Source organism: Centruroides sculpturatus, unplaced genomic scaffold, assembly GCF_000671375.1.
Source record: "Centruroides sculpturatus isolate CEXI.00-Female unplaced genomic scaffold, Cexi_2.0 scaffold149, whole genome shotgun sequence".
Taxonomy (NCBI): Eukaryota; Metazoa; Arthropoda; class Arachnida; order Scorpiones; family Buthidae; genus Centruroides; species Centruroides sculpturatus.
This window is the reverse complement of record NW_019384406.1, coordinates 969205-984246: the sequence shown is the minus strand read 5'-3', so window position 1 is coordinate 984246 and position 15042 is coordinate 969205. Positions and strand designations below refer to the sequence as shown.

Sequence of the window (15042 nt, the reverse complement as noted above, 5' to 3'; positions counted from 1 at the left end):
TTTTTAAGGAACTTTTTAAATATAGGCAGTTGTGTAGCCTAAAAAGGAAGGTCCAGCTGTCTGTACTTTGTTCTAGAACACTTTGTAAAAATGGTAATCGTCTGAAATATATTTTTAGAACGACTTTGTCTTTTAATTTTGTAAAAAATAAAAAAACTTTTATGTTATTAACAGATGGCACTACAACAAACAATTTAATTGTTTGGATGGGAAACTTACACAACTCATTGCTGGATTTTTATCATCTTGGTTAGTAGAATCTGCAGATAAAGAGAGCTGACTGTAGTTTTTCTTATTAAAATTAAACAAGTAAAATGACAAAGCCATTTTTGGGACAAGATTATGTCTCAGCAATCAGGGCTCGACTGTGCACAGTTTTCTAAGGAAAAGAGAAAAATGAACACGCTCGAATGAGGAAAAGCCAACATCAGTACTCTGGGCCTAGTGTAGATTACGGCAGGCTTAGTTGCCACCATGGTTACAACGGGTTGTGTTGCCGTGGGCATGGTAAGCAGGATCACTTTGATGCTCAGGTGGTTCTTGTTCTCATTTTCCAATCTTCTTTGGTATTGCTGGTTTTGAGCACAATCGTTCAAACTTTGCTGGCCATGGCTATGACCACAAGGTTGTCCACGAGGCATTTTCAGTGAAATTAACCTATCCAATGTTGAAATTTCTGTCTGTTGCATGTCAGGTTGAATTCTTGTCAACCTGACATGCAATGGAGAGAAATTTCTCCATTGCATGTCAGGTTAACGAATGCTTAACGAAAATTTCCTGTTTTCAAAAAAAATTATCATTGCTATTGTATCATCAGAAATTATTTTTTTTTATTTTGCACAAACAAAATAAATATATTAATAAATGTAAAAAAAAAAAATTATATTTTAGAAGTTAGTCTATATATATAAAAATGAGTGTGTGTGTGTGTGTGTGTGTGTGTGTGTGTGTGTCTGTCCTTCATGCATTACCACACCGTTTATCCGATTGGCGTGAAACTTTGGGAAGTTGTTTAATATACTCCAGCGAAGGTTTGTGGCATAGTACGATTGCCATAAAATTTCGGAAAGTTTTTTAATACACTCCCGCGAAGGTTTTTGGCATAGTACATTTATCCTACGATAGATGGCGCGCGTTTACACGAGCATTCGAGCACAGTGTGTCCGATCGATTTCAAATTGTGAAGACCATTTCCCCCTTCAAAAAATATTTCTATATATGCATTTGTGAACTGTTATTTACGATATTCGTAATAATGTTTGTTTAATCACTTTATTTCAACTTTTTTTTGCTAATTACGTATTCGCTCGAACTTTGTTAAAACTTTAACTGTATACCGAACAACAACCGAAGTTGTAGAAGGAAATTCGCCTATTTTACCGATCTAGGGATCCCCTTTTCCAAATTTTAATATCATCTAATAATTTAAAAAGACAAATTACAATAAAACGGTTTATTATCCAACTATCAGAAATTTCACAACATGCCAAGAAAGAGAGGAAGGAGAAATTAAATAATTAAAATTATAAAGGATTTAAAAATATATATAAAAATGGGGAATATCGCACTTCTGACAATCGCAGCGAGTGTGTGGGCTAAATTTGGAGAATCAGTGTTTCTCGCATGAACAATTGTATGTGGCCGGTTCACGCGTTGAAAAGCCTTCCGATTTATTTGTGTACGCACTGGACGGAAAAACAAAAAATATCGTGTATCCACAAACACTCCAATAAATAAATAGAATTGAAACGACACTTTGAAATGTTTTCCCGATGAAAATTAATAATAATGATAAGTTTCAATAAAAATAATAAAATGTAAATTGAATTTTATCATAACGAGTTTGCTTGAATTTCCTTTCTTCTGAGATCGCAGCAATGCATGACGGGTAAGCTAGTTTTAATATAAAATTGTAACAACTAGTGCCATGTAGTTTCAAAAATGTTCTGATGCTGAAACAAGATATCTCAGGTCAACCAGCACATTACGATTAGAGAGATGATGGGAATAAAATGGGACAGGTAAATGGGTTTTTTCAAAGATTTGTTGTCAAAATTCGATTTTGCAACGTTCGCATTTCCAACTTCCCAACGAGCAATGCATGCGCATATCTTGCACTAGTGCCTGTTTGTAGAAAGATATCGTCATTTTGTATTTTGTTTTGACTTGGTTCTCGGTCCCCTGAGTACCTCCAAGTCTGGTTTCTTTTGGCACCAAATACTCTGCAAAACTGCAACTCCTGACATGTACTGTACTCCTTCGTACCTCTTAGGCAGGGTCACCAAAGTGGTCGATGCAACATCATTGGAGGGTCGATGCGGCTAAGGGATCACGACCTTTTTTTTTTTTTCCTTATACAGAGACCACAACGTTTTTTTCTTTGCTCATACACATACACTTGTAATAAAACTTTACGGTGGGGGTCAATGTGAGGCTTTGGAAAGTGGTTGGGGGTCGACGGTTAAAAAAAAGTTTGGCGACCCTGCTCTAAGGTGTGTGACTGTTGACAGCAGCAGCAGAGTTTTATAAAGAAGACCTAGTCTTGTCCAATAAATCAAATAATAAATTAACTTTATATAACAAATTAACCAAAAGTCAAAAAAGTATGGGCCAGGGCTATATTTATGTTGTTAAATTATGTTGACAAATTTAGCAGTTGAATAGATGGTTGGTAATAGGATTCTAATCACTATTGATTTTCTGTAGTTTCTTGTGTGTAAATTATGGATTTACAGATAATTCTCTAAAAACTACAAAGTGATTTTTAATACTTGTGAGCAAGCAGCAACATGATATGTTGTTTTTTTTTTTTTGTAGTGTTAGTTAACAATTTATGGGCTTAGAATAGTTAGTATGCATAGTCTCAAATCAGTCAATACATTCATGCTAATGCGGCATGTACTGTACAGACAGTGGATGCTTCTAGTTTGCAATTAACTGACTGTGAGGGTTTGTCTAAAAATTCCTTTGCATGATAGTTGCACAGTTGATTCATTTTTGGACAAATTTTAGCACATGCTTGCATCTAAAAACAACTTGTGCTCTTTTGTCATTACAGTCAGATTCATTGGAAATGCCTAAGTAAAAATATATTGCAGTGTATATATGACATTAGCAAATGGCAGATACCAATTGTATTATATTCAATGAGAAATATCAATTTAAATTTATTTTTAAAATATATATTAAAATAGATTGTAGAATTTTGTTGGATGGCAATTTTCATATTTTAAAATAATTTAATTTAAAAAAATTTTAAGGACAACCTTATTGTAAGGCTTATTTATCAATACATATTTATAATTACTTAATGTTATCAATTTTATAAATTTAATAAACATTATAATTTGTTTTTGAAGATAATTTGAAAATATTACTAGTTATTTTAGAATAAAATTAAGATATTTTAAGAATATCTGAAAATTGGAGCAATGATACCATATTGTAAATATGGTTGATGTGGGTCATGCTCTATATCTCCAACCATTACATGATCCTGCCATTCTGATGACTCTATTCTCAGTATTGCTAAGTCAGACTGGACAGAAAATTTGGCCCAGGAAAAGCTACAATATACAGTAGGCCCACAGCTGTTTAAATAGCATTCCTAGATCCAAAATTATGATATTAACATTGATTCAAAAATTGTCATAAATGTTTAAATTCTTGCTCTGTTTGTTTTCTGTAAAATTTGTTAACAAATGTCAGTTTTTCTTAATTTCCTCATTTGCACCTCTGCCTTGGACATCCAAATGGCCATATTCTTTATCATGAATGTGTATACATTGTAAATGTATTTCTTGGAATGTATTTTTAATTAGTTGTTCTTCATGGGTCATGGTCATGCCAAAACAATTTCACAACAGTGTAATGAGATGAAGATGGGATGGTTACTTTAAAAATAATATAGAATTCCAGAAAATAGTGTTAGGTTTTACTCATTATCATCTTGCATTAATTAATTTTTTAGTGACAACCTTTTGACCCAGTTGGAGTAATCTCTCTGGGAAAGTCTATTACCCTGGTGGACCAGTCCAATATTGCTGTAATGTCATCTTGTTACAGTTGAATTTATTACAGGACTATAATACCACTGCCAAAATATTAAATTAATATTTGTCAATGTTTACTTAATTCCACATTAATTTGATTTTATTTAAGTGTATTTCCACAATTTGTATTTTGAGTTTTGTAAAAACAAATTTTTTATTTTCTGTTCCCATAACAACGGAATTGTTTTGTAGCAGGTTACCACAGTAATGACATTCTATAATCTTCCTAAGTGTTCCAGAAAATGAATAAGTCTGAAAACACTAGAACTTGTTGTTTTTTAAAATNGCGATGCAGTTCAAGAAAAGCGGCCAGAATTGGCAAATCGTAAGGGTGTTGTTTTCCAGCATGATAATGCAAAGCCCCACACATCTTTGGTCACTCGCCAAAAATTATTGGAGCTAGGTTGGGATGTGTTGTCACATCCACCATATAGCCCTGATCTTGCACCTTCAGATTACCCATTTATTTCGTTCCATGCAGAACTCCTTAAATGGTAAAATTTTTAATGATGCTGATGATGTAAAAACACATTTAATTCAGTTTTTGCTGGCAAAAATCAGAAGTTTTATGAACATGGAATTATGACACTGCCTGAAAGATGGCAAGAGATCATTGACAAAAATGGACAATATCTAATTGAATAAAGTTATATTTTTAAGCAAAAATTTTGAATTTTCCTTCTTATTTAAAATCAGCAATCACTTAGTTGCCAACCCTATATAACAGAAGGAAAGCATGGCAATTGGTCAAAAAATGCAAAAAAATTCAGGGTTTTCTGTGGAGGGGCATGATTTTGTTTGCCCTCTTTGAAGTTTAACTCCTGAGCTTTGCAAAATTTCAGAAATTGACAAAGAGGTTTGTGTATTAGGGAGATTGATTCTATTCAGTTTTGATGGTTAAAGGTCAAGGGGGTGAAGAGATAAAGGGGCATCTCGTCATATCTTGAGTAGGGTGGACTTAATGACAATTTTAACTCTAAGCTCTGAAAACTCACTACATCTCTGTTGCTAATACTAAATTGTTTTTACCCGACAGGCTATAAGGGCATAGCAAAAATTAGTCTAAAAACATAAATATAACAAACATTGCAAAGCCTGATGAGTATATAGAAACATCCAACAATTGCCTAAATGATTGTATTAATTATTTAAATTAGCCAAATTGTAGCCCAATCATTTAGGTGATCATTGGATGTTTCTATAGTGAAAAACGAAATTGGCTGATTGAAAAGTTGTTAAATGGATAAGGCTGATTGTATCAAGATAATGCTATTGGAGAAACTGTTGAAGTAGTTGTTTGTTTCATCTAAGGCTTTGTATTTTATTGGAAAAAACAGAACTAATAATGGAGATAAAAAAAGATGTTACCAAAAATGATTCTAACAAAATCCCAACAATTTACTACCAATAACAACAATTTACTGGCATCAAGGCCTATGGTAAAACTGCTGAAAAGCATATGAGTGTTGGTTACTGTTTTTTGATAAGACTTATAATTGATGCATTCTAACAATACAACAATGAAAAAATAGTACAGGTTGCTACCAATCTCCCAAATCAGTTTTATGTTGGTGAAACATGTAATATTGAAATAAAAACACTTTTTGGTTTTTTGCAGTTGATGGGTATGGTTTAATCCAACCATTAAAATAAGGCTGACATTGTGGAATATGGTATGGGCAAGGAAATATTTAGGGGAACTAAGTGCAAAAGTTGGTTCTATTTTTTACTGTATTATTTGTGATTTGACATTACAGAAACTATAATGAAAGACATCAAGTTGATAAACTTGTAGTAGCATGAACAAGTTTTGAAAAAGTGATTAAAAATTTCTGGTTGGCATGTACAACCTCAGAATATTTAACCATCATTGAAAAATTGGAATCTTTCCTGGGTAGATGCTCATTCCAGTAGTATATGCCTAATAAGCCAGCAAACTGTAGCATTAAAATTTGTGCACTAGTTGATGCTCATACTTATTATACAGTCAAGGTAGATGTCTACATTGGAGAGCAGTTTGATGGATTTCAAGCTAGTAACAATCCAAAAGACATTTTAGAAAGACTTGTAATGCTGATCTCTGGTACAAAACATATCACCTTCAACTGGTAAAGTAGTTACAGCTTGATGACTGATATTCTTCAAAAGCATAAACTTACCTCAGTTGGGAGGAAAAAAAGTAAAATAGAACTATCTAACATTTTTCTAAATGCTAGAAATAGAGGTAAGCAAACCAGTCTTTTTGTTTTCAAGAAAACATAAAACTCTTGTTCTATGTCCCTCGTAAGAATAAAAATGTCACACTAATGTTGAATAGATGAAAGCTGTAATGAAAAGCAATTGCTGGAAATTACCAGCTTTTATAATCTCACAAAAGATGGTGTAGATGTAATGAGTGAACTCAGTCTAATAAGTCATGGAAGACAAAAGTCCAGATAGCATAACTGGTAATGCATCTGCTCAGTAAACAGTGGTTGAAAGTCCTGTTCCAAAATGCTTTTTTACTTTCCTGGCTGTTATGTATAGGGTTGGCAACTAAGTGATTGTGGATTTTGTCAATAGGTAGCCTTAGTACATTTTTTTGCTTTGTCATCGTGTTCAAAGCATTTAACCTATATTGTTTTCTTGTTGTTTGGACTTCCACCTTTAATTTAGTAAAAAAATTGTATTGATTAGTTATTTAGTTTCATTTTTATCCCAATTTAAAAATGGAAGAACAAGACGTGCATTTCAGAAATATTTTATTGTATTATTTCCGAAAAGGCAAGAACGCATCACAAGCACACAAGAAGTTATGTGCCTTATATGGGAATGAAGCCTTGAAACAAAGGCACTGTCNGAATATTCGTTACAACACTATTTGAAATCTGAGTGGTGATTTTCTTTTAGCATAATGCACAAATAGGCATAATAACTAGAACTGTTCTGTACTTACTGGATGATCACTAGATTATGCAGATTTTTCTAGGAAAAATATTAGCCAAAGATATCTTGTAATACTAATATTAACTATTTCATATTACACTATTATTAACTATTAATATTTATAATATTTCATTTTTAGATTTTAGATTGGACAGAGAAAAAAGAAAGAAACATTCGTGCTTTACTTTGTACCCTGCACACTGTCTTGTGGGAAGGCACCAGATGGCAAGAGGTGGGCATGCATCAACTGGTGTCAGCAGCTGACGTAAAGAGATACTACCGCAGAGCCTGTCTTGCCGTTCATCCAGACAAAGTAAGATGGTTGTTTCTTAATTGTAAATTTCTGTTTGTTTGATATAATGTTGTAGTAATAAATTTTTTTTTTACGTTAACAGCAAGTGGGGACAGAAAATGAGGCGTTGGCCAAGTTAATATTTATGGAGTTAAACGATGCCTGGACCGAATTTGAAAAACAAAATCAAGCTAGCCTTAACTAGTCATACGCCAACTGGCGCACACGATGTGAGATATCTTGTATTTAGTCGTTGCGGGGAGTAAATTTCGGCTCGACGGTTAGTTGAGAAGAATATCTTATATGATTATTTTGATTAAATAATCCTAGATACTCAGCTGTTACCAAATTATATACTAGAGTAAGTTGCCTCACTATAATGCCATTCACTCGAATTTGCTATTATTTTATTATTAATTTTTCAAAAATTGTTGAGTGTCAAACTTTTGTGTCGGTGACTTATGTGGGTTTAATTTTGAAACTATAACCTACTTAAATAGCACTCTCTCTACAAAAAAGTTGATCTGGGTTAAAAAATTTTATTGTATAATAGATATGAACTGTTGACGTTTGACGCCACTCGTTGGTACTAATGTACATTCCATTAATAGATGTGATATACAAAATGTATTTTTTATTTGGTTTGCTGTAAAAAGTTATACAAATTGTATGTCACCCGCCACTCGTTTCAAAAATCGGGTCAGTTCTTGCCTCTACCAGTTGTTTTTTGTAGATAGAATTATTTGAAAGTACACGTAGTCGTCACGTCTATCTCTCTCTCTCTCTCTCTAATTCAAATCAACGGGTCGAGGGAAAGCAATAAAAATGCTTAATTTAGGAACAGTCGAGGTATTACTTGTGAGAAATTCTTTTATGTGCCCAGAAATGTATTCATGTTCATTTGAAATAAATGTCCTATGAACATATTTTTATATAGCAAATGTGTATGTTTATTGTTACGAACAAAACTTTTTATTCAGCAAACAAAATCTGCAGCTTCTCTTCTCCTTCTACTCGATCTATCAGACTATTGATAGTTTGTCGAAATGTTTCGGGAGCGGTGTAAAACTGAATAAATAACTGCCTCTCTTCCAACTTGTGTTTGTCTTCTTTTATTTCCTGTTTTTAAAGAAAAAGAAATATTTATACTTTGTGTAAATAAAACCTTGTTTATTTTTTCTTTATTAACCTTTTTTTTTCTTTCAAAGTCTTGAATTAGATTTTTTGCCTCTTTCTCGAATGCATGAATGTTTGCTTCTAACTTCTTCAGATTTGCAACGTCTAGATGGCACATCATAGATTTACTTCCATTTTCTTTATTGGAATTGTAAACAACAGTGTTCCACTGATTAAAGCATTGTTTCCTATAATGAGATATTTCATAGAAAATTACACAAAATGAATGTTTGACCTTGTAAATTAACTTGAGGAGGATATGGCCAATTTTTTAATAATTTTGGTAAGTGAAATATGAAGTAATCAAATTCCTTGCTTTATGTAAGTTAATAAATCAGGCATGGCCAACATACGGCCCACGATTAATCTTTCAATATTAGCTACTCAAGTAAGAATATATTGATGAAAAATTCTAATGCCTAAAAAAAGAAAAAAAAAAAAAAAGGTAACTCTAAACGCACAGTTAGTTGTTGAATGCTCCATTACAAATGTCTTCAGCACAGCATAGAATGTAAAAAATGTATTTGTAATCTCTATGTACAATTTAGTCTCTACAGGTGACATGACAATGAGATCTCGCACCACCTCAAAATCTTCCTGGGGCAAAAACTGTTGGCCATCCCTGTACTAAAGTCATCAGGAAAACTTGACAGGAAACTCTGTTACCAGATCTTCACTTATCATCAATTTGACAGACTTTGGAAAGTAAAATGATTCCAGCAGATTAGAGAAGATATATGGCAACATAAACTTCATGATTTTTTTATTAGAGAGCTAGGTCCTAATTGGTCTTATAAAGAGAAAAGTTGTGTTAGCAACACAGCAAAAAGTCAAGAAATTTGATTTTTTTTGGTTAGTTTCTTAGACATGTACAAAATTTTGTTTCTGGCAATCATCTTAAATTATGGTACTTATTCTGAAGATAATGGCATATAAATTCAAATGTAAAAATATTAATTGCTAGAAAATTCATGTGCATACAAAAATTTGTTTCCTGAAAAGCAATCATTCTTCTCGGTTAAAAGTAACTATTTACAATCTGTCATATGATTAGAGGATATGAGTTTGTGAAAGGTCTGAATGCTTCAATTTCTGTGATGATAAAAAAAAATCATTAAAAACAGGTAAAAATGCACACACTAAGAGCGATTAAAACAGGGTCTTCCTTTTTATACAATATTGACCTTTATCCACATGCTTCAGTTAGCCTTTTAAATGGATTGGAAACTTATGCCTAATTTTCGACAGTTGAGTATTAACATTTACTGGAGCAAAAACCTTTTCTTTTCCCTAATTATACAGTCCATTTCAAACTTATAAACACACCCAAATTTTTTTAATAGTAATGTATTTAAAGTGATGTTGTAAACAACATACTAATAGCTCTAAAAATTTCAAAAAATGTTTATTATATCTGACAATTATAATTTTTTTGTAACATTTTCAATTTTTGATTGTTTCAGAAGTATAAACACGGGTGCATAAAGTTAGTATGATAACTAATTAATTTTTTTTTATTAATTATTGGTTTATCACCAGAGGGTAGTATCATTCATTATTACAAACATGGTGTCAATTTTAAATCACAAAAAACTGTTTAAAACACTTAACAGAGTTGGAAATACGTGAAATTTACCAACTAAAAGAAGCAGGACAATCTCATAGATCAATTTACAGCTGCTGAAATTTTCTTAATGTGCTGTGATAATGTGTTAACTCATTTCTGCCATAATTTTCACCCTAAGTGATGTGGATAGCTTAAATTCCTTACACCTAGTCAACAGTTCCTAGTCTTTGATTTCTGTCAGTCAGAGAATCGGCAACTGTATGGAGATGTATGCATAGTCTTACTTTCAGTTTGGCAGCCATTTTTAACATAATTGCACCAAAGACAAGATGACATGGAAACAAATAGTCTTTTCAGATAAAAAAAAAATGGAATTTGGATGGATCTGACAGTTATAGTCACTACTGGCATGATTTGAGGAAGAATGAAGGAGTCAGAATGAGCAGACAGCAAGGTGGGACTCTGTGGGCAGGATTTGAATGGGGGGTAAAACAGACATTGCATTTATAGAAGGTAGAGTGAATTCAGAAAAGTATCAAGAACTGTTGTATTAAAATTTACTAACTTTTGGATCACTTGTTGAAATTGCCAGTTTTCTCACCAATAGGATAATGCTGCCATTCATGCATCAAAGTTGAAAAACATTAATGTAATTGATTGGTCATCACGGAACCCCGATATGAACCTGACAGAAAATGTTTGGTGCATTATGAGTCGTCTTGTTTATGGCCAACACCGTAAATGAACTGATTTTTGAGAAAATATTAAACTACTACTACTACAAAAACTAGTAAAATGTATGCGTGATAGAGTATTTGATTTAATTAATTCAAATGATGGATCTATATTGAGACATCACAAATCATTTTTTTATGCACCTGTGTTTTTTAATTTTAAATCTATCTGACAATTGAAACAAATTTCAGAAAATGTTTAAATTGATGATGTAAACAATATACTCAATAAATACATTACTATTGTTTAAACTTCTAATAGTCCATTTCAGAAAGATACTTACAATAAATCTAATTGTTTCATTTGTTTGACATAACTAGAAGAAATAAATGAGTGGAGAAGCAAATGTTCATCTGTTATTCTTTCTGCAGCTTCTTTCAGATCGTCGTACGTCTGAAATAAAACTCTTCCAGATTGTTGCATGTTGGGTTCTAAGAAAAATATAGTAATTAAAAAGAAATAAATTACATAAAGATTTTATTGAATTACCTATCATCATCATTAAATCCTTTGCAATTTTATCTTCAGAACACAGCTCTTTCGTTTTTGTATTGGATTTTATTTGATAATGCTTCATCCAGTCCTGAAAATATTTGAAAAGATAATTATTCATTGTAAATGTATAATGAAACTCAAAATATAGCAAAGCAATATAAAACACATACATAAACTTTAACCAGGACATCACACAACTTTGTCGTATCATGATAGAATCAAAGTGGAGCTGGAGAGGCGATCCAATAACAAAGCAATTGCCATTGATAGATGTGAAAAATGAAGAAATCAATTTTCTGTTAGGTGCATGCAATACTGTTTTTATTTTTGACCCCTAGGTGTACTTAGTTGCATCAGAGAGCATGGACATTGTCAGTTTAACCCCACTATCAAAAACTCCCTCAATCCCTATTTTTTACATTTAAATGGACACTTATTAATTGCAATGGAAAATGGCAAAGTTTCTCAAAATATATTTTTGAGAAACTTTATCCAAACCAGAAGTTCATATATAGTTAATCCTGCCCCTAAGCTTTTCATATTTGGTCTCACCTTCATCTATCTAACTCAGTTCTAAAGATTAAGGAAGGTCAGACACTGATGCCAGTGGAAATTTACAGATCTAGAATTTGAAAATTGCAGTCCAACAATGTAAGATATATATTGAAAGTTTTTTTATATATGGATGCTGTTTATACTTTCTTGCATGACATGACAGATATCAGTGCAATATTCTAATTCATCCTAAACATGGTGCATATCGAGTTGAAAGTGGCTGATAATGTGGCATATATAGACAATCTTTTACATAAACTCCAGATTAGGAGGTCATATCATGCTCAATCCATCTGTGGGAGGGTTTGGTTGAGATATGCTTTTACTAGTGGAGAGGCCTCATACTATTGGTAAATGGACTTATTGCTGTTGGTCTGTGCTGAGACATGAGCCACTGCTTGCAACATATCGAAGTATACACTGTGACTGTGGCTTTCATGAAGAATGGGCTATGCACTTTGTTTTCTGTGGAATGTCACAAGTTATAGTTTCAGTCACATAAAAACTTGTGAACATAAGGCATAATGTACTGTATACCCATATAATAATAGGTTCCATACATTCCAATAAAATCATGAAACAAGGGAGTTCTTTTTAAATAAATAACCTTGTATATGTACTGTACATATTAAATTGGATAAAATGGTTTAATATTTATCTCTGTAAAGATTGGTGGATTTGATTTATTATTTCTATTTTTAATTGATGAAACAAGTTAAAAGTTATGTAAGACATTTTAATACATTATTTAGAAATTTATTAGGATTACTATATTATATATGGGTTTTGTGACTACTGTTCTAAAACACCTTGCGAAACAACAAATCCTTAGGATAAAATTTTATTGTTGTCCATTAAACCAAAGGAAAATTTAGCAAATCAACTCTTTTTATTGCTCTATTCACAAATAAAAAAGGTTTTATTTTTTGTACACAAAAGTCTCTGTAATTTTTCAACATTTTCCAACAGTATAAGGGGGGATGTTTTGATAAAAATGACATAATTTTGGAACTTTCATTTATTTGTCTTGGATGCCATCCCGTATACCTCTTAGTAACAATTGAAGAATCTGCATTCAGAAAATAAGATTCTAACTGAAATTAGGAATTTTAAAGCTCTTTTTTGAACTTTCTACTAACACTAAAAATTTGTAATATAGGTTTGATTATTAAATTCTTGAATGGAGCTGTTAAAGAGCAAAAGATAAATATAAAAACTGCAATAAACAAAGATACATAACACAGCAGTTAACCTTTGACATTAATCGAGAATTTTTTTTATTATTATTTGATTGATTATCTATTGGAGTGCCTTTTTATTAATTAACAAAAGAATATTTCATAATACAAGTTTTCTTTTAGATGCATCAATCTCAATGGATCATTTAAATTTTTGACAAAATGTAAAAAAATCCATAAAGTCAATAATTGCTGAAATTTTTACTTATCTTTTATAATTTGATTTTAATATCTGTTTTGCACAGTAAAAACAAAAAAAGCTAAAATTCAATTACTGTGGAAACTAGAGAGAGTAAAAACTGCATAATTTATTATTATAAAGGTTTTGTCATTTATATGTAAAAATTAGATTTAGGAGGAAATAAATGGTTTATTGCTGACAAGGCCAAAGTTTTATTTAAAGTATATTATTTCTTAAATAGTTAGAGTACAACATGAAATAAGTTTTTTTTAAGAATTTGTTTTCCATACATCATATTTATATGAGCATTAGATGATGACAATTTAAATTAAAATTATTGAATACATAATTATAAATGGGAAAAAAAGAATCAGTTTTGGTTTCCCTATGGATAGTCATCTGAATTCATAATTTAGATACATATAATTGAAAATGATTTATTAGTGAATAAATAATAAGCTAGTAGAATATATCAATGAAATATTTGTAAGGAATAGATCGATATTTTAAAATAGTAAATACTAGACTGCACATTATCCAAAAAGAATAATAATAATTCATCTTACTTTTCGTAGACAAAATTCCTTCCAAACTTCTGAAAAGTTATCATTTAATAATTTAAGTAATTTATGAATATCATCTTGATAATGTGATTCTACTTGAAACAACAGCAATAAAAATTCCCAACGAGAACGCTGTTTTAAAAGCTGATCTGTAATCTGGTGTTGATAAATTTAACAAATACATTAAATATAATTACAAAATATTGTTTTTCATAAGCTATTAATAAAAGTATACCATTTTCTGTCTTTTGTAAAAATATTGTTGGCGAGCCAATTTTGTTTCATAATCTCCAGTAAGCACAACTGCACTTCTACACTGAATGCATTTTTTTATTACATTAGGTAAAATAGTTGTTAACAGTTCTTCAATTTCAGTTTTTTTTGCAATGAGCTGTGCTTCTAATTGCTTTTGTTGTTGTATAAACAACATACGGTTAAATGGTAATGTCTTTATGTAATTTTTATTAATTTTATTTTCCAGATATTTAACTTTTTCTTCAACTTTTACACTGGCAATGAGTTCTTTGATTCTATTCTCTTCTGTTTTCTGTAAACTGAATATTTGAGCATAAAAAAAAATTGAATTAGGCTAATAAATTCAATTATAAAATTACATTACAAGTTAATTTATGCATAAATGAGAATTTTTTACATATTATGTAAACGTGCTATTTCTCTGCAATTTTTTGCAACATTCCTATCCTTTGATTGTGAAGTATTTGAAAGTAAATGTGAAATATCAAGCAGCTCACAGTTTATACTTGAAACAATGCCACTTGTTAAATCAGCAAATGGCTAAAAAGTGAAAAAAAAAAGTTTGTCTGTTCATTTATATTTTATATAAATATTTTCATAACCATAATATAAAAGAGACTTACCTTGTTAAGGTATTGCTTTATATAATTTCTTAATTCTTGCAACAGTTGATCTTCAGTATTCAAATAAACTTTTAAGTCTACATGACTAAAAAGTGCACAAGACATTTCTTCATTAATGAAATTACTTTCTGACATTTCTTTAAATAAATTAGTTAGGTCTTGTGAATGAAGAAGCATAGATTGTAAACAATTGGAAAGCTGAAATATTTTTAGATAAATTTTTTTTCCTGTTTATTCATTTGACATAAAATATTTTCTAAGTTTACCTTTTTCTGCAAACTTATTAATTTATGTTGCTTGTATTCTAAATTATTTTTAACAAAATTAATTTGGTCTTCTAAATTTTCAATTTGATGATTTAGTTCAATTTCACTTTTTATAGGAA

The 15042-nt window shown here is 31.0% G+C and overlaps 1 protein-coding gene across 1 annotated transcript; it reads right to left on the bottom strand.

Moving 5' to 3' along the window:
• Window positions 1-8195: 8195 nt before the first annotated feature.
• LOC111618877 (HAUS augmin-like complex subunit 3) lies at window positions 8196-14978 on the bottom strand. Its single transcript, XM_023360503.1, has 9 exons — window positions 14924-14978; window positions 14658-14855; window positions 14432-14574; window positions 14015-14333; window positions 13783-13935; window positions 11237-11330; window positions 11031-11178; window positions 8459-8633; window positions 8196-8388 (listed from the first exon to the last, which is right to left on the bottom strand). Exons 2-9 carry the CDS (start codon window positions 14832-14834, stop codon window positions 8242-8244), a joined length of 1356 nt encoding a protein of 451 aa, XP_023216271.1. The 5' UTR covers window positions 14835-14855; window positions 14924-14978; the 3' UTR covers window positions 8196-8241.
• Between the last annotated feature and the right edge of the window lie 64 nt (window positions 14979-15042).